We start from the raw sequence: 19,958 nt of genomic DNA on the forward strand, positions 1-19,958 counted from the left end.
TGTGTTCCCAGATTACCCTGACAACCATCGGCTATGGTGACAAGACGCCGCACACGTGGCTGGGCAGGGTCCTGGCTGCCGGCTTCGCCTTACTAGGCATCTCCTTCTTTGCCTTGCCTGCCGTGAGTCCCTCTCTGCCTAGGATTGCCCGGCCAGGGGAAGGGGTCCTGGGGGCAGAGCCTGCTAAGTGCCTGTCCCACATGGAGAGCGTCTCAGAAGGGCAGAGACTGCCTTTTATGCCCGACCACATTCCCCCAACCATGCCTATTCCCCCAGGGCATCCTCGGCTCTGGCTTCGCCCTGAAGGTGCAGGAGCAGCATCGGCAGAAGCACTTTGAGAAGCGGAGGATGCCAGCAGCCAACCTCATTCAGGTACCGGATGCCTAGGAAGCCCCTGAACTGAATTGGCGTGGCAACACTGTATGCTGACTCTTGTGTCCCAGCTTCACAACTGTGACTCCACTTTGAAGCTCAGAGAGGAAATGTGACTTTTCTGGGTCATATGCCAAGTCAGAAACAGAGCTGGGATGCTGACTCAGATTGTCGAAAATGTCCCTCTGTACCAAGTGCCCAGTTTAGGATTAGTCAGAGCTGCCCCACTGGCCGACTCCGGTCCCAGTGCGACATGGCCTGAAGTGGAAGACAGCTGGCCGAGAGGCCCTAGGTCAGCGGTTCTCAACCTGTGGGCCGCGACCCCTTTGGCAGTCAAACGACCCTTTCACAGGGGTCGCCTAAGACCATCCTGCATATCAGATATTTACATTACGATTCATAACAGTAGCAACATTGCAGTTATGAAGTAGCAACGAAAATAATTTTATGGTTGGGTCACAACATGAGGAACTATATTTAAAGGGCCAGAAGGTTGAGAACCACTGCCCTAGGTGCTTGGTAGAGACACCCATCCGCTGTGCAGCCAGCAGTGCGTTTGTTCCACTCCAAACACCTTAACTCATTAATTCATTCTACAAGCACTCACACGAATGAATGTTGTAACTACAAACTGAGATCGATGTCTTGAAAGAAAGAAATGGTTCTCTGAAGAGCTTTTAACAGGAGACCTTGAAGGGGGATTCAGGGAAGGCTACCCTGGGAAAATGATACTTGAGCTGAGAGCTGGATGATGGGTAGGTGTTAAGTGGTGAAGAGGTGAAGTGGGGAGACTCAGGGTAAGGGAACAGCGTGTGCAAAGGTCCTGGTGTGTTTGACGAACTTGAAGAAAGCTAGCAGGGCCAGAACAGGAAGCTGAAGGAAGAGTGGATAGTGGATAGTGGATAGGTGGGCCAGGCCCAGATGCAGGGCCACAGGGAGGAGTGTCACTTTTTCCTAAGAGCAATGTGGACAGGTCTGAAGGAGGGGAGCGGGTGACGATCAGATTTGTGTTTTGAAAAGTGGTGAATGGATTGGACGGTGACTCAGGTAAGTGTGGGAGACCAGAAAAGAGACTCTGGCAACAGTCTGGGCGAAGCAGGTTGCTGGGTGATGTGAAATGGAAAGAAATGGGCAGATTCTGCATATTGAGGAGGTGAAATAAGTGACATCAGGAGTGAGGGTGAGGGAGATGGCAGGATGACTTCCAGGTGGGGCAACTCCTCCAGGTTTGTTCGACTGGATGGTTGATGGCCCTGCTCTCTGGAGTGGGACCGGATGTGGAGCCCGAAGAATGTGTTTGCGTGGAGCATGTGGAGTCTGAGGGTCTTCTGAGCCCCTGGGTGGCGATGTTGAGCAGGCAACTGGATGCCAGATGTACCTCTGAGAGGAGAGAAATGGGCAGGGCAGAAAGGGACAGCTGTTGCATGTTGTTGCATGTAGACGTAACAAAGCCCTGGGCCTGGATGAGCTCACCTCGTGGGTAAAGAGGGAGCAGAGAAGATGGGCCAGACCTGGGCTTTTTGGACCCTCAACATTTCATGGCTGGGCAGGCAAAGTTGAGCCAGCCAAGGAGATAGAAGCAGCAGCCAGAAGAGTGGGGTAAAAACTAGCAGTGTGTGGCCTCAGTTTCCCCACTGTGCTGAGGCATTCTGATGGGGCACGGGCTGAGACAAGGGCTCAGATTTGGGTGACTCTGTGACTCAGCCTTGGCTTCTCCCTGGTCAAGTGTGTGTGCAAGAGACTCACCTGCGGGAGACAGTTCAGGGAATGTAGGCACAGCCACATCGGCGTCCTCTCCAGCATGCCACCCTCTGACCCCCAACCCAAGTCTGACTCAACCCCTCCTTATCTCTCCTCCCCAGGGTGGAATTCCGCTCCCATCCCTGCTATCTCCAGCCACCAGCCTAGCCTTTCCTTTTCAGTGTCCCCTGGGGCACAATGGCCACTGTCCCCTGGGAGCTGGCCTTTGGAGGGGCATTGTAGGGGCAGGCAGCTGGCACTTCCATGCCGAGAGACAGCTGGTATTGTGGTGCCCATAATTAATGAGACAGTCTGGCAGCTGCTCCCCAGCCTACGCCAGGGGCCTAGGCAAGCAGGAAGTAAAAATATTCCTGTCCTGGGAGGGTGCCCGGCTGGTGAGTTCATCAGTGGGCAGTCCCTTAAGGACAACAGGCACCCAAAAAGGGGGGGCACCCAGGGCCAGTTCTACTTCGCCGTGTCTAACAGCTTCCATGCCTCCCTGCCCTCGCTGATCGCCCCACTCACAGTCCCTCCTGGCTCTTCCCCTTACCTGGAGGGAAGGAAACAGACTTTCCTCTTGTCTGACCCTCATTCCTCCTGCTGCGAGGAAACCCTGCAAGTCTATGAATGCTGAGGGAGGTGATGCTCTGTCTTCCCCTCCTCAACCCTTGGGCAGTGACAGGCAGCTGGGAAAGAGGGGGTGGGGTTGTTGTTAGTGATAATGATTCACTCAGTCAGCATTCATTCCTTGAACATTTGCAGAATACTCACCATGTGCCAGAGGATGCAGTGGTGATCAAAACACAGCTTACAGTCTAGCAGCGGTTCTCAACCTGTGGGTCGCGACCCCTTTGGCGATCGAACGACCCTTTCACAGGGGTCGCCTAAGACCATCCTGCATATCAGATATTTACATTACGATTCATAACAGTAGCAACATTACAGTTATGAAGTAGCAACGGAAATAATTTTATGGTTGGGTCACAACATGAGGAACTGTATTTAAAGGGCCAGAAGGTTGAGAACCACTGGAGGAGGAAAGACATTAATCAAATACACAATGAATAGATAGCTATCAGTGGTATAGTAAGGGAGATAACAGGAGGGTTTAACAGGGGAACTTGGCATTAACTGCCAACTATATGCCAGGTACTACACTTGGCATATCACATACACTCACCTATTTAATCCTCTCAACACCCAGTTAGGTAAGTAGTATTATACCCATTTTACAGACGAGGTAACTGAGGCTCTGCAGCTTTACTTAACTTGCCCATAAGGGGCACAGCTAGGATTGGAAACGTGTCTACCTGATGACAGAACCCCAGCTTTTAGCTGCTGTACTCCAAGGTCCCTGGCTTCGAGGCTGATCTGCTCGTTACCTTGGGAAAGTCATTTCCCTCTAGGCCACCATTTCTTTGTCTGGCCCTGCTGGTGGCTATGGAATTGAAACTGGCTTATGGTTTGCGTACCCTTCAGCTGGCCCAGGCCTGGGTTATCTCAGGGGCCGAGGGTTGGTGGGGGGCTGAGAGGCCACACTGATGCCTTGTCTCCCGTTTCCCTTCCCTCATACCACTAGGCTGCATGGCGCCTATACTCCACCGACAGGAACCGGGCTTACCTGACGGCCACCTGGTACTACTATGACAGTATCCTCCCATCCTTCAGGTAGGCCCTGGTGCAGGGGGAAGGCGGGATAGGGGCTGCCAGTAATGCCCCGTGAGGACAAATGGCTGGGATTCAGCCCTGGAGGGTGGGAAAGGGATGATGGCTCCCAAGGGAGCATCTGGGGCTGGCTCTGCAGATCCTACCTACCTCAGAGCCTAGAGGGTCTTCTCTCCCCGTCTCTGTGCCCTGGGAAGACTGTGGACACTGAGCACAGGGCGTGGGGTAGAGCCCTGCCTGCCCCTCTGGATGAACCCGAGCCCTGGAGTGCTGGCAGTCTGCATGCTTCCCCAGAGTCACTGCCACCCAGGGTAGTGGCACAGCCAGCTCATCTCCCCTCGGTCTGAGTTGGGGGCACTGTTAGCCTTGCCAGCTTGGCGTATTGCAATGGATCGAGAAAGTCTGTGATGGGCCTGAATGGGCATGCTGGAGTTGGGTGCAAGGGCCCACATAGTACCTCTGTGTGTGAATATGTGCCTACTTTTACTGTACTAGGCAGCAGCTTTAGGGCCCAGAAGTGAGTTCGCCCACTGACCCAGGTCGGGGTAAGATTGCACAGGGTGGCTCCATGCAGGTTTGCATCATCAAGGTTTGTGTGGCCAGGTGCCTGGCCAAGCCCTTAGGTAGGAATGAAGACCATGGAGCACAGCTTGGTCCCGCGGGCAGGCGGGCATCAAGCGGCGTCAAGGCAGGCCAGGCTGCTGTGCTCAGCGCTTCTGCTGGCGCCTTTTTTTTTTTTTTTGGCCTCATTAGTTCTCCAAGAGCAGCTGTTGCATGATCCCACTCATCCCTACACCTGGCCGCCTCCCTCCCTACTCCCTCCAGGGGGTTCCCAGGGGAGGAGCAGGAGGAAAGGGGCTGGGAAGGGGAGCTCCCAGAATCACACTGGTTTCCCCATCTCTCCACCTGGCAGCTGGTGGAGACCAGGAGGGTAGTTAGTTTAGGAGAAGCTGCCCTTTCCAGGAGGAGCCCTAAGGACTCAAGGCCGGCCTTGGGGAATGGCGCAGGGGCTGGTTTGTTAAAATATGATGTGCGTGGAGGAGGGGGGAAGATTTTGGGTTGGGGTGGTCTTGGGTCCTCTGGTAAGAGGGACGGAGCTTCGTTTGGAGATTCTGGGTTGACTAGGGCTCCTGCTCCTTGGACCGAAATTTCTTCATCTATACAACAGAAAGGTAGAAAGGGGAGCTGTCTTCCTTGGGTTATGGAAACAGGAAATGCCTGGAGAATTATGAAGAAGCTGAGCCCCAGATCTGGTCTCCAATAACCCAGAGCTTCAGGGGAAGGAGCTGGCTAGCCACCCGATCACATCTCCCTCTTCAGCCTCAGTTTCCCCCCCTAAAATTCGGAGTCAACTCTGGAGGCTGAGGATTTCAGGGCTGCCGCTGGCCGCCGGGTAGGCACAGCTCCAGATCCCTGTGCACAGCTTGGTGAGCAGAGTGAGCTGCATTTGGGCTCCCACTTGCCCCCTCGTGAGGGTGCTCTGGAGTGTGCCCAGCCTGCACAACCATACTTGGCATCCCTGAGGACTTCCCAGGAACTGAGCGTAGAAAGAGAGGGAGGGAGGCTAGTCTCTCCCACACCGTACGCTGCCTGCTCCGGCCTGGCCTGTTTGCTGAGTCCCTGGAGAGAGGCAGGGCCCAGCTGGACGTGAGCTCAGGAGCTCAGTGCCCACCGAGTGAGGGGGTGGTGCCAGGGCCCTGCCTGCCGCTGATGGCACCCTCTCCTGCAGAGAGCTGGCCCTCTTGTTTGAGCACGTGCAACGGGCCCGCAATGGGGGCCTACGGCCCCTGGAGGTGCGGCGGGCGCCAGTACCCGACGGAGCGCCCTCCCGTTACCCGCCCGTTGCCACCTGCCACCGGCCGGGCAGCACCTCCTTCTGCCCTGGGGAAAGGTAGGGGCCCTCTGGGGCCACCACCTCCTCTTGCTTCTTCTCCTCTTCCATTCTCTGTCTCATCCTCTCTCAGACTTGTGTCCAGCCACTACATGGCTGTCTGGGCCTGTTCTGGGGACTCCCAGGCCTTGTCATGAGGCCTGGGCAGTTGTCGAGCAGCCTGACAGATACAGACTGAGAGCCTCTCTGGAGAGGTCAGGCTGGACTCACCTTTTTTGTCACCTGGGAGAGTGGGGGATCTGTCCCCACCATCCTTGCCTATCACCTCCTCCATTCATTCTGTTGTCCTCTTTCTTTCTCTGTTTCCATGCCTCCCCCCCTCACTCTTCCATCCCTGCACCCCCATCCCTCCTGGGAAGCTGGAGAGAGGAGGAGGCCGCTGGCCACAGGTGCTTACGGCTCAGGTAATCGTGGGCACCGTCCTGGGGTGTGAGGGCAGGGACCCCTCCCCCAGCATGTTCCTCTAGAAAGGGCTTGACACTGAACTCGCCTCTCGGGAACAAGACGCCAGCTGGAAAGAGAGCTCTGTGACTAAGAACCGCTGTAGGACCTACGTAAACTCAACCAATGACTAATGCTCTTGTCTTGTGTAACCCTTGTCCACAGCTTTGCTAATCCCAGAGGATCCTCCTGGGATTCTCCCACAATGCCTTTCTTCTTTTCTGAGGGACAGTTTGCTGCTCCCAGCAGTCTTCTACCCCTAGACCTGACTTGCCTGGAGCTTTTGCATCTAGAAAGAACACAGAAATAATGTCTGCCCCCCTACCCCCCCGCCACACACACACACATAAATGTTCATAATAGTGGATTTTCAAGCCTATTTGGATAAGGGAAGCCCCCTAACTCACAGTATGGGAAAGTGGCTGCTCCCGTGGAAGTAGAGCTTTGAGGTTAAGGATTCAGTCCCCCCTCATTTCTCACCTGTCCTCTGCCCATCTCTTTGTTTTGTCTCATCTTCACACATCATCCCTGCATCAGCCAGCCGGGCATCTGGGCCTTGAGCCTCAGGTGTGATGCTGAGCCTGCGGCCCAGAACAAGGGAGGGGAGAAGAGGTGACGCACTCTGTGGTCAGGAGGAGGAAGTGCGGTGCAAGCTCACCTATGCCACCTGCTGCTGTGTGTCCTTGAGAAAGCCATCAAGTCACTCTGAGCCTCTGGGTCCTGGGCAGCAAATCAGTGATGTTTTAGCTGATAAGGAGCACTTGGTTCTCTTGGTTTCGGGGCAGAAAAGCTTGGGGAGCTGGGAGGAGGGGGTTTTGGTGCAGGGGACTCTAGGAGCAGCATTTCTTCCCTGTTCTGAGTAAGGACACTTTGGGGGGTGGAGGCGCTTAACAGAGAGGCAGAGCCAGCCCTCCAAGTCTGGGGCTGGAGGGAGGGACCAGGCCAGGCTGGAAGAGCATCGCATTCAGTTTCTCTGTCATGGCCTAAAGGCCGTCATTGTTTTTCCCATCCCGAACCAGCCCCGGCCTCCAGGCAGAAACTCAAAAGTTTTTGGCATTGGTGCAACCCTGCTCAGCTGAGCCAGGGTGCTCTGTAGCTTCCAGTTCACTCTGGCCTCACCTTATCTAAATAGGAAAGTTCTGGGGATGGAGATTAGCTTGTGACCAGCACCTGTGCCACCCCTCACAGCTGCTCTGGGTCTCTAGGCCCCCCAAGGCCTAGGAACAGATTATTAGTGAGCGCTTGGCTGTCACTAACTCCAAGCCTTACGTCTGTCTGCCCTGGAGTGTCTGCATGGCTGGGACTCGTGGTGCTGGTGGTGGGGTGTTCCTTCAACTAAGTGACCCCACTGAGCTGAGCTGTGACTTCTAGGCAGTCAGGCACCAGCCTCAGGCTAAATGGCCATATCCTTAATCTTGGCTGTCTGGGACCCATGGCGGGGGGAGGGGGATGCCGCAGATGGGACCACACACACACACACACACACCTGAATGCTCACACCCTCCGTGGTGCTTGTGGATGGACTAGGCCCGTGGTTGGCAAACCTTGGCTCTCGAGCCACATGCAGCTCTTTGGCCCTTTGAGTGTGGCTCTTCCTAAGCCTTAGGAGTACCCTAATTAAGTTAATAACAATGTACCTACCTATATAGTTTAAGTTTAAAAAATTTGGCTCTCAAAAGAAATTTCAATCATTGTACTGTTGATATTTGGCTCTGTTGACTAATGAGTTTGCCGACCACTGGACTAGGCCAAGCACACTCCCAGAACTACGGGAGCAGGACTTCCTGGGGGCATCCATTGTTAGGGCCAGAGCCTCCTCTCTTTGGGGTTGTGTGATGAGGTGCTAAAGCAGTGTTTCTCAAAGCCCGGTCCACTGACCTCTTGCATCAGCATCCGGTGGGGTATTTGTTGAAAATGCAGACAGCTGGATCTCTGCCCAGGTCCCCAGGAGGAGAACCTCTGGAGAACAGACAGTTTGTGTCTTGTTCTCAACTTTCCAGCCAGATGTTTAGTAATAAACGGAGTTTCTTTCGGATCCACGCCAGCTGGAGACCGAGGTACCCCTTACCTGCTCCTCCTGTCCCTACTCCTCCTTGCCCCACCCAGTTTGGGGGCTGAAGAGGGGGACAGGATGGGCCAAGAACAAGGTGCATGTGCCTGCCGCCTGCCATCTGTCTTGGGGCCCCGATGAGCCCCTCGCCTTCCTGGGGATGCCTCTGCCAAGTCTGGGGCATGGGCCTGGTGCCCAGTCTGCCAGGACGGACACTTACAGGAGGCTTGGGATGAGTTCTGGCTCTGCTGCTGACCCCTTGTGTGATCTTGGCCAAATTGCTTTTCTTCTCTGGACCTCGGTTTCCCATCTGTGAAATGGGCAGATTGAACTAGAGGCTCTATGAGGGTCCCTCCCACTCTGACTTTTGCTGGGCCTTGGGTTTAGCTTCCCCACTGCCCACCTAGGGACCTAGCAGATGCCTGAAGGAGTGGGATTGGAACCTCCCTTGCTAACTCCGGAGCCCAGCTCTTTTAGCCACATCATCACCACATTCCTTGGTAGCTGCCCCATGCCAGGCCTGCACTAGGGACACTGTGATGAAGAAAACATGGTGCCTGGAGAGTTGCAGAGTAATCGCTATTCGGTGTGATAAGTGTAGCAGAGGAGGAAGCAGAGGGCCTGTGGAGTCTGGGTCAGGCACTTCACCCCCAGAAGGTCCAAAGCACAGTGGGTGTGAGGGAGGGCATCATAGGCCAAGGAGGTGAGGAGGTGAGAGAGAGCACAGCCATGGCAAAGGACCAGGCAGCCCAGCGTGGCCAGATCTGAGAGTGGGAGGTCAGGAACTGAGGTTGGGGACAGAGCGGGGTCATGAAGAACCCAAAAGTCCAGTGTGGGCCTCGTCCTCTTGGCACTGCCTGGCAGCTTGGGCTCATGGAGTCCTGGGTTTCCCAAGAGTGCCTCTGGAGCCTTGTGGGCTGGGGGCCCATGAGTAGGAGGTGAGTGCCAGAGCTAGAGGCAGTGTTTCTTAGAAACGTGGGTTCTGGGTCTGAACCTGGCTGCCACTCACTCGCTCGGGGACCTTGGACATAAGCCTCCTGTGCCTCAGTTTCCTCAGATGTAAAATGTGGGTGATAATAGGATCTGCTTCCTGACTCGTAGGAAGTGCTGTATGGATGCTGGCCTCATTTGCTTTGGCTTGTTGAGCAGTCAAGACCTTAGTTATTTTAAAAAGGAGTTTGGAAACCATGGCTGTAGGAAGTGGGTACACACTGAAGGGTTAAGCTGAGAGTCTCCAGGTCTGCCCCTTTTCAAGATGACTTTGGCCGTGTGGGCATGAGAGTCAGGAAGGGCAAAGCCAGGGCAGATGGGCCAGTGGTGAGGCTGTTTCCACAGTCCTGAAAAGAGGTGCTGTTTGCAGCACCAGAAAGAGCAGGCTACCTCTCTTTCCCCATGACCTTGGCCTTGGGCAGGCAAATGGTGAGCCCTTAAAGAAATCCCTTGTGGAAGTAAGTACAGGGGTTGGGCCTTGGTCAGTCAGAGGGCAGCCTGTGCTCAGAGCTTGCCCCCTCCCTCCCCCAATAGGACAGCCCTAGTCAAGCCCACCCCGTCCATCTTCCAGGCACCAACAGATCACTTAGATCAGAGTTTCTTGATTTTGGCAACATTGGCATCTTGGGTCTAATAATTCTTTGTTATCAGGAGCTGCCACATGCATTGTTGGATATTTAGCAGCACCCCTGTCCTCTACTCAGTAGGTGCCAGGAGCACACCCCAGTGTGACAACCAGAAATGTCTCAGACATTGCCAAGTGTCCCCTAGCGAGCACAGTTTCCCCAGTGTGGGTGATTGCTTGTCCCAGAGAAAGAACACAGTGTGTACAGCCAGAGAAGACAGGGTCCCAGTCCTTGCTCCATCCACAGGAGCTCTGCCACCTTGGGCAAGTCATTTCACCTGCCTCTGCATCTATAAAACAGGGATGGAAAATACGGAACCCACCACACGAAGTGGCTGAGAGCTGGAGGGCTGAGGCAGTGAGACAGGACCTTGCGTGTTCGAAGGAGCCTGGGAAAGGAAGGCGCCCTTTCCATGTCCACCGTGTGCCAGGTTTCTTTCCATTTTCTTTGAGCTTTTAGGCTCCAGAGAGGCTCACAGGAGCCATTTTCTGGGCCCTGTCCAAGGAGCTGGAATCTAGCCCCGCCCCCTGGGGAAACAGCCTTCTTACATCAAAGCAGAGCCCATGGCCTCTGGCTGGCTGGAAAGTTACAGAACCCACAACCCGCCAACCGTCACAGAATCAGAGCTGGAAAGGGACCTTTCAAGGCCTCTAGTACAAGCCCCCAGACCTTCCCTGGATGAGTCCTGCTGAGTGCAAGCTGTCTTGCTTGCACACTTGTCATAACAGGGAGGTCACCCCGTTCCCCCAGAATACCACTGGAGTGATGTGTTGGGTGCAGAGATCTGGAGTTCCAGGCCCTTGGCTGAGTGTCAGGGTCTTCTCCAGCTCCCTCTCTTCCTCTCCCCCTTGGAGGAGTGGAGGACAGGAGGAGGGGTTGCACGGGCCGGGCGGGTGTGGGGGTGCTTGCCAGCATGAGGAGAGCTCGAAGGAATGGCTCTGCAGAGGAAAGTTTGGGAGAGCCAACCTCAAACTTTGGTTGGAATTTTTGGGATGTGTTGAGGGGATACTGGGCCAGAAAACAGCATGCTAGATTGCGGGGGCCACCCCTGTCCTTCCCTTCTGATTTCAGGGCCCAAACCCTTGACCTATCACCTCTCCCCTCTGGGCAGAGGCCCCAACCTTTAAGGATGGCTCTGTATCCTGGCTGCCTTTCCGAAGTTGCCTCTGGTTTCAAGATCTCCCTTACCGCAGTACCTTGACTCTGTACCCTGGACCCCATGCCCTGAGCATGGGGGACCCCGGCTTCCACCCAACCCTGAAACCAGAATCTATCCTCTGCCATCCTTGATTGGAAAGTAGGTGACACAGTCTTGTCCCCCAGCTCCTGCCCCACCTCAGGCTCCTCTGAGACTGGCTGATGCTCTCTGAGCCAGGGCCCTAGACATTTGGGGCAGAAGGCCCCCAAATCTATCTGCTAGGGGCCCTCCAAGTGGCAAGCCACAGCAGGGAGGCAGCCACAGGGCATGGGATGGGGGACGTTTGCATAGGTCCTGCTCCAACAGCGATGACATGGTCCTTGAACCTCTTGGACACAGAGTTACTCTACCAGGTAATGGTTATCCAGGACCTGTTCTGGGGAACCTTAGCCCCCCAACCTGCCTTCCTCCATGGCTTGGGGGTGTGGTGGGGAACTGAGATGTGGGAAGGGAAGTTTGAGCACATGCAGACATGCGTGTGTGTGCTCACATGAGCACAGACGTGTGTAGGTGCTGTTCTCTGGGGGCTTAGTGAACAGTCAAGTAGAGCTGTGGAGGGGGGATCCATGATCACATGGGCAGGTTATCAGCCCAGGTGGGCAGAGTTCGAGCAGGGGAGACCTCAGAAGAACAGGTTACAGACCTTCCCCGGGAGGGCAGACACCCTATGTGTCCTGGGCATACATGTGGGCCCATGAGCTAAACAGGGCCAAGGCCGCTCAGCAGCCAGGCCACTGCAGGCCTCCAGCACCACTTACACTGAAGCCCGTGTGGTGGAGACCTCAGGAATTTTACAGCGCACTGCAGTGTGGCTGGACAGGTCCCAATGCCCTGCCTTGACCAGTATGGGATCAGGTAATTCCAGGAGTGGGGAAAGGAGGAAGGAAATATAAACTGACACATGTACACACACCCCAACATATGTACACACACGGATACATGTGTACCCACTGTCACATGTGTGCATGCCAACACACACACACACACACCCTCAACTCCACATAGCCTGCCCCTGGGTACAGTGAGGGGCTGGAGGTTCACCTTGGTGAGCACGGCCAGGTGAACTTCTCCATCCTTTCACAGCCTGTCTGCCCAAGGCTGGTCACCACCTCCACCCACCCACCCATCTGGGCCAGGCCAGCTCCCCTGTCCTCCTGTCCGTCTTTGACTTCCTTCTTGGGTTCTATCACTCCCTCCACTCTGACATCTGTCTCCTGTGCACCCCTTATCTGTCTGGGCACTGAGGGGTGGGAGGTGAGGGAGGGGGAGGATCTGCTCAGACTGACCCTGGATTAGCTTCTTGTAGGAGTCAGGGCCCCCCTCACCACACCCTGTCCCATCCCAGGAAGTCTCCACTTGGTGGAGAACCATACCCAACAGCCACCCCCGAGTCCTAAGTCAGCTATGTCTCTACTCATGCCCACCCCAGCTCCAGCTAACTTGGTTCTCTCCCCCACCCAACTTGCCCTGCCAGTAGCCGAATGGGCATCAAAGACCGCATCCGCATAGGCAGCTCCCAGCGGCGGACAGGCCCCTCCAAGCAGCACCTGGCACCGCCGTCAATGGCCACCTCCCCAAGCAGCGAGCAGGTGGGTGAGGCCACCAGCCCCACCAAGGTCCAGAAGAGCTGGAGCTTCAATGACCGCACCCGCTTCCGGGCCTCTCTGAGACTCAAACCCCGCTCTTCTGCTGAGGGTGAGCCCTGGGGGCCTGGGGCCCCGGACCTGCTGAGGGTGGCAGGGTGGGGACAGAGTCTGAGCTGGGGGTGGAAAGACTTGGTTCCAGTCCTGGCTCTGCACCTGACTGACTATCTTCGGGCACCTTCTGGTCTGTAAAATGGGCATCACGATACCTGCTTCGCAGGGCTCCAGACTGAGAATCAGATGAGAATGCGGAGGGTGGCATCTGGTAGTGGTTAAAGGCACAGGCTTTGGAGCCAGGCTCCCTGAGTTTGAATCCTGGCTTTGCCATTTGTCTTGAGTAAAGTCCTAGGATGACTCTCTAGGACTCATTCTTGTCATCTCTAAAGTGGGGCTGATAATAGTATCTACTCCCTAAGGTTATTGTGAGGATTAAAGGAGATTGTCCATGGGAGGTGAACAGAAGGATGCTGGGAATATAGTAAGTGCTCATCGAAAGCGAGCTGCAGTGCAATGTGCTTTGGAGGGAGCAGGAGCCCATACTTGCTGAGCCGGGACTGTGTATAGCCCCACAGTGGATTCTCTGGTTTACTTCTCCCAACCGCTCTGGGAAATAGGTTCTGTTTGCGTCCCCATTTCACAGACCTGGAGGCTGAGCTCTCAGCCAGGCCTGTCCAGCTCCATAGCCCATGCTCCACACCCTGCCCCTCTTCCCCAGCCCAGCCAGCAGACACAAGGTGGTGAACCTGGTGCAGGTTGCTTTTTAACCAAAAAGGTCACTTTTCTGAGTTCTAGCTCTATTGCTGACTTACACTGTGACTTAGGCAAGATACTGCCCCTTTCTGTGACCCAATGTCCTCTTCTGGAAAACGAGAGGGTTGGACCGAGTTCCCCGGAAGAGTTCTCCCAGCTTTGACATGCTTCAGGCCCCTGGGTGCGAAAAGGAGGGGGCGGGTGAACAAGGACGGAGGATGGGGATAGGAAGCCCCTTTGACCTTGGAGGGAGAGGACTCAGCTATGCTGCCTCTGTCTGTGCTGGGTCAGCCCCTAATGCGCGGCATGCTGACAACTCGGAGAGGCCTTTCCTGGAGTTATAGATCTACACGAACCATGAGAGATGGGGCAAGGCTGGTGCCTGGGGCCTCCTTTCCATGCCCAAGGACATACCTGGCCTCCCACCACCTTGTGCCCTGAGGGCCCAGGACAGCATCACCTCTCTGTGCAGTCAGGGCACCAGCCTGGGAAAAGCCATTTCTCTCATCCGGAAGGAAATGACTTGATTTAGGGGCCTTGCCCAGTGGCAGAGCTGGCCAGGGGAGCCAGCCCCTTGACTTCCTTCCCTCTTGGTTCCCTCTTGGCTGAAGGATGAGACAGTGTGCCTGATGGTGTGCAGAGGCCACAAGCCCCTTTTCTTAGGGACTCCCCGTCCTTGGTAGTAGAACTAGTGGGGCTTCCTCCAGGGCTCTGTATCGTTCCCCCCAGGCCAGACCAGATGTGCTTCCGCCTGGCCACCAGGTAAATGTTCACCCTGTCTGGCCACAGGGAGATGCTGTGCAATGAACTAGGGATTTCCACTCTGGGTAGGGCATCGAGGGAGGCAGGAATCTGGTCTGCCTTGTGCCCCCAGGAAGGTTCTGGGCCCTTTCTGGGCCTTGGTCTCCCTATCAATACTTCTAAGTATAATTGGGCATGTGGTGGTAGGGGTGGGAGTGGCCCCTTCTGCCGCCACCACCTGGGTCCCCTGACTTTCCAGAGGGCCCCTCCGAGGAAGTGGCAGAGGAGAAGAGCTACCAGTGCGAGCTCACGGTGGATGACGTCATGCCTGCGGTGAAGACGGTCATCCGCTCTGTCAGGTGAGACTTAGGCCTCAGGTGGGTCCTCCCCCCATTCATCTGCCACCCATTGCTGCTCCCCATCTGGGGTCTGCCCTCATGGCCAGGCCTGGCCTAGATCCCGGGCACACCAGCTGCTGCCCGCCTGGCACCCTTGTGTGGGTGGGTGCGGAGGTGGCATATGGCTCCCAGCAGGGTTTCCCCATACTCTTATGATGGGAGGGCTGGCTGGGTGGGGCGGCTGGCTCAGCTGCCCATCACGCCCACAGCATCGTCCTCGCTTCTCTTCCCAGCCGCTTGCTCGTTTTATGTCCGGCTCTTTTCTCTTTATTTCTCTCTCCCTGGCGTGCATCAGCATCTGCCTGCCTCTCCCTGTGTCTGTCTTATACGCTCTTTCCCTCCATCTGTGTTTCAGACTGTCTCTCTCTCCTTGTGTCTTGACTTCACCCTGTCTGTTCCCCCAGGGCCGAGCAATGGTTTTCAAACCACAGGTCACAGCAGTTTGAAGTCAACTTAGTGAAATCAATTTAGTGGGCCATGGTTCGCCTAAAAAATTTTTTTAAAAAAGAAAGGAAAATATCGGTGTGCGTCCCAGTAGTGAGGGTAAATGATGTGTATGAAACTTGTGTTTTTAGTTATGTGCCTGTGTGTATGTGTGGACTGGTTTCTGAAGTAAAATATATTTCTTATGGTAGGTCTTGGTCAAAAAGTTTGAAAACCCCTGCCCTTCTGACTCTTCTGGCTGTCTCCTTGCCTCCACACTTAAGGGGTGACCAGAGTCCCCTGAGCTCTTTAGTCCCGGCCCAGCATGGATCTGGCCCCCCAGCTCCTTGGCATGGTCTCTGTCTCCAGCCTGAGTTCCACAGATGCCTTCACCCCCAGGCCTTCCAGACTCGCTGCCTCTTCCCTGGCTGATGCACATGCCCACAAGCCTCTTCCCTTGTGTTCCTTTAAAAACCAGAGTCAGCTGGATTCCTCCCCAACCCCAGTGAACCTGAGTTCTCTTCTCACCCTCTTTTTGCACATCCCATCTCTCCCCTCCAAGTGACTAGCTTCCAGGAAACAATGCCCGAGCTGCCACCTGGCCCAGGTCAACACTCCTTGGCCACCCCACAGACTCCTTACCCCCAGCACGCCCCAAACCTGGTCCTCTTCCTGGTCTCCATTTCAGCCAGTGGCACCACCATCCACCCTGTTGCCCCAACCACGGGAGTCAACTTAGTGAAATCAGCTCAGACTTAGGGGTCTTTCAGTCCTGAATTGCTCACTGCTGTCCCGTATCTCACCTCACTGCCCGCTTCCGGCTCAGGCCTATCCCTGGGAACAGGTCTTCCTGCCTAAATTTCTTTTGGGGGAATAAGCCCCAGGTTCCCAGGTTCCCTCCAAGGCTGGCAGAACAGACCCTTCCCCACCACCCAACTTCCCATTGCCCAGTCTCTGCCAGGGATTCAGGGCTCTGCAGAGTACCCTCCTCAGCCTCTATCTCAAGGCCAATCCCTTTCCGTCTGCTCATACGCCCACCCCACCTTCCTTTCCTTCCCAACTTGTTTCGGCTACTTTGACCTGACTCACTCACACAGGGTCCTGCCTGCCTTTGTCCAGAAAGCCTCCCTCCGTCCCCCTCCCAAGACTTGTCCCCTGACTGCACCAGCCAATGCCTCCCTTGTCATGGCCCCCAGCCTTCTTTCTCTAGTCCTTGACATGGCCCCTGTCAGCCCATAATTGTTTATGTCCTCTGATGCCCCCTTCAGACCAGGGCTTCTGAGGCCAGCAAATGGATCTGACGCCCTTTTGGGTGCCCAGGTCCAGCACAGCTGTGCTAACAAGCATATGCTGAGGGAATGCAAAAAATGTCTTTGTCTCGCCCTAGCCGGTTTGGCTCAGTGGATAGAGCGTCAGCCTGCGGACTAAAGGGTCCCGGGTTCGACTCCAGACAGGGGCACATGCCAAGGTTGTGAGCTCAACCCCCAGTAAGGGGCGTGCAGGAGGCAGCCGATCAATGATTTTCATCATTGATGTTTCTCTCTCTGTCTCTCCCTTCCTCTCTGAAATCAATATATATATAAAATGTCTTTGTCCAAGCTGTCATCAGTAAAAGTGTCACACCTAGCAGGGAGCAACCCGGTCCAGTCCCTGTCCTCCCAGGCAAATGCGACTGCACATATAGGCACATTAAAGAATACCAAACTCTGGGTTCCGGGGCATGGTGGGTAGGGAGGGAGGCTGGGAGACTCAGCAGAGGCTGTTTGCCGGGGTCCAAGCAGGAGGAGCCTTGGTACTGTACAAGGAGGCAGCAAAGGGACGGTGACGGGGCTGGAAAAGAATTCCCTCTGAGACACTTTTCCGCCCCTCTCTCCACAGGATCCTCAAGTTCCTGGTGGCCAAAAGGAAATTCAAGGAGACGCTGCGACCGTACGACGTGAAGGACGTCATAGAGCAGTACTCGGCAGGGCACCTGGACATGCTGGGTCGGATCAAGAGCCTGCAGACCCGGTGGGTGCGCGCCTGCTCCCAACCCAGGAGCCGGGCAGGGAGGCCCTGGCCCCAGATTCCGCGTGAGGTCCCAAGTCCAAAGCCAGAACGAAGCCCGAGTGCCCCCTAGGGGCCGCTAGGGAGGCTGGAGTTTCTCTCAGCTGAGGCCAGACCCCTCGCCTGTCTTGAACCTGAAGAACGAGCCAGCCCAGGTCCTCTGTGAGAATCCTGTTGGCCTGCACAATTCAGGAGACGTCTTTAGATGATTGGGGGCTGAGGCCAGACCCCTCGCCTATCTTGAACCTGAAGAACAGCCAGCGCAGGTCCTCTGTGAGAACCCTATTGGCCTGCACAATTCAGGAGACGTCTTTAGATGATTGTTTCCTGGTCATAAAATAATGGGCTTAAAATAATAACCTCCCAAGGGGATTGTCCTCCATACTGCCCACCTCTTACCTCACATAAAATAATGGGCTTAAAATAATAACCTCCCACCTCTCAAGGGGATTGTCCTCCATACTGCCCACCTCTTACCTCTGGAATTCCCTGGCACTTCTCTCCACCCGGCATATAGGAAAAACTCTCATACCAAGACTCCAAATCACCTACACTTTGCCCTTCTGTGGCCGGAATTCTCACTGCCTGTTCATTCATTTGTTCTCTCAAGAAATAGTCATTGGGTATTTGTTACTTGCCAGGCAGTGGGGATATGGTAGAAAGCAAAACAGAGTCCCTGCCCTCATGGGGCCTTCATTCTAGTGGAAGGAGAACAGATGGAATATGTCAGACAATAATAAATGCTAAGAAAAAAAAAGGGCTGGAGTATTGGGGTTTGCTATTTTAAACAGGAGAGAAGGTGATATTTGAGAAAAAAAATTGAAGGCGAGGCAAGCAGCCCTGTGGCTGTTTAAATGTTTTCCAGAGGGAACAGCAAGTACAAAGGCTTTGAGATGGGCATGTGGCTGGAGTGTTGTTCTAGGGCCAGCAAGGAGCCGACTGTGCCTGAGGAGAGAGAAGTAGCAGATGAGGTTAGAAGCTAATGGCACTCAGACTGTATAAAGCCCTGTAGGCCACTGCGAAGATGTTGGTGTTCATCCAAAGTGAGATGCAAGCATTGGAGGGCTTTGAGCAAGGAGTGGTGAGATCTGAGCTATATTTTAAAAGGATCACTCTAGGTGGTGTGTTGCCAATGGCTCATAAGGGAACTAGGATGGAAGCAGGGAGACCATTGAGGATGCTACTTCAGACATCCAGGCAAGTGATGATGGGGACTTGGACCAAGGGTAGACATGGTTAGATTTAGATATATTTTGAAGATAGAGCTGACAGGGTTTTCTGATGGGGTATAAGAGGGGGAGAAAAGGTGTCCAAGATGAAGCCAGAGTTTTTGGCTTAAGGAAGAGGGAGAAGTTGCTGTCTGTTGACATGGGGAAGGCAATGAGTGGAGCAAGTTTTGATCAGTAAAATTGGGACATGTTGGGTTTGTGATGCCTATCAGACATCTAAATGGAGTGATGATCTGGCAGTTAGAAGGGTGTGGGGTTCAGAGGAGAGGTATGGTGCTGGAGATATAGATTTGGTGTCGACAGTGTATAGTGGAATGAACATCTGGAACTGAAGACATCACAGCGAATGAGAGTAAATGCATAGAAGAGGTTCCAGGAGCGAACCTTGGATCCTGCAATAGATAAAGGAGCCAGCGAAGGAGACTCAGTGAGGTAGGAGAACCGGGAGAGGGTGGTGTTTGGGAATCCAGATGAAGAAAGCACTGGAAGGGGTGCTCAGATGTGTCCTGCAATATTTAGAGGTTGTAGAGATAAAGGAGGCAGCGAAGGAGACTCAGTGAGGTAGGGAACCGGGAGAGGATAGTGTTTGGGAGTCCAGATGAAGAAAGCACTGGAAGGGGTGCTCAGATGTGCCCAGCGCTGCTAATAGGGCAAGTATAATGAGGACTGGGAAATGATCATTGAATCTGGCAACATGGAGGTCATTTGGGATTTTGACAACAGTAGATTTGATGAAGTGGTGGAAGTGAAAGCCTGACTGGAGTAGGCTTTAGAACGGAAGGAGAGAGATTGGAGATAGAGGGTAGAGAAAACACTTTCAGGAATTTTGCTGTAAAGAAGAGCAGAAAAATAAGGTGGGGCCAGCTCCAGCCTGGTCTGCCTTATAACTCACAGCCCCGCTTGTGTCTCTTCCTCTTTTCCCGGTCCATTTCCCACCTGTCCCCCCACTAGGTGATTGTGTTTACTTGTCGTGCTTCTGTGTGATGCCTTTGCTCAGCTCAGTGGAACACCCTCCAAGCAGTGGCCAGTCCCTCCGTTTGGCAAGGCCCCCTCCCTCGGGGAGCCTCCCTCCCACCAGTGCAGGCTGTGTCTCCCCTTTTCAGCAGGCAACCTCGAGATCTTGTGGGAAGGAGGGGTGGCGTGTGTCTGGGCCCTTTGACGGCTCCCTTTCCCCCACAGGGTGGACCAGATTGTGGGCAGGTGCCCCGGGGACCGAAAGGCCCGGGAGAAGGGCGACAAGGGGCCCTCGGACACGGAGGCGGCGGATGAAATTAGTATGATGGGCCGCGTGGTCAAGGTGGAGAAGCAGGTGAGTGCGCAGAGGGCGTTTCATTGGTGTGGCCGAGCTAGTCATCCACCCGGACGCTCTGGAAAGTCGCGGGGTCAAGCGCAAGGGGAGGCTGCGCTTCTCAGAGCCGCCACCCTGACCACTCCCCAGCCCGGGAGGCCCAGGCTGGACCCTCGCGACTGGGGCCCAGCAGAGCCCCGCCCACAGATAAGCCCCGCCTCCCAGTAAGCCCGCCCACGAGAACGCACCCTCTCCTGCCGAGCCCCGCCCCGGGTTGCTATAGTCTCAGCTAAACCCGCCCAAGTCCCACCTCCTTAATTTAACCCCGCCTGGGTGTCTCTCTATCGCCCGGATTATTCCAATTTAATTTTGTTCGGAGGAATAAGCCCCAGGTTCCCAGCTTCGTCCCGCCCTCGGAGCTCCGCCCTTCCAGACGCGCCCCTCCCCGGACAAGCCCCTCCTCCACG

The 19,958-nt window shown here is 55.0% G+C and overlaps 1 protein-coding gene across 1 annotated transcript in view; it reads left to right on the plus strand.

The window, feature by feature from the left end:
* Nucleotides 1-19,958, plus strand: part of KCNQ4 (potassium channel, voltage gated KQT-like subfamily Q, member 4) — a gene marked incomplete at its 5' end in the record, with an annotated part of 56,329 nt that overhangs the window by 35,876 nt on the left and 495 nt on the right. The window contains 9 exons of the mRNA XM_014539506.1: nucleotides 12-122; nucleotides 277-372; nucleotides 3,692-3,780; nucleotides 5,507-5,668; nucleotides 8,110-8,166; nucleotides 12,448-12,668; nucleotides 14,367-14,466; nucleotides 16,807-16,938; nucleotides 19,383-19,527. Of these exons, the coding sequence (XP_014394992.1) occupies nucleotides 12-122; nucleotides 277-372; nucleotides 3,692-3,780; nucleotides 5,507-5,668; nucleotides 8,110-8,166; nucleotides 12,448-12,668; nucleotides 14,367-14,466; nucleotides 16,807-16,938; nucleotides 19,383-19,527 (1,113 nt within the window). The remainder of the gene's footprint in view (nucleotides 1-11; nucleotides 123-276; nucleotides 373-3,691; nucleotides 3,781-5,506; nucleotides 5,669-8,109; nucleotides 8,167-12,447; nucleotides 12,669-14,366; nucleotides 14,467-16,806; nucleotides 16,939-19,382; nucleotides 19,528-19,958) is intronic.

The sequence above is a fragment of the Myotis brandtii genome, unplaced genomic scaffold (genome assembly GCF_000412655.1).
Source record: "Myotis brandtii unplaced genomic scaffold, ASM41265v1 scaffold220, whole genome shotgun sequence".
Classification (NCBI taxonomy): domain Eukaryota; kingdom Metazoa; phylum Chordata; class Mammalia; order Chiroptera; family Vespertilionidae; genus Myotis; species Myotis brandtii.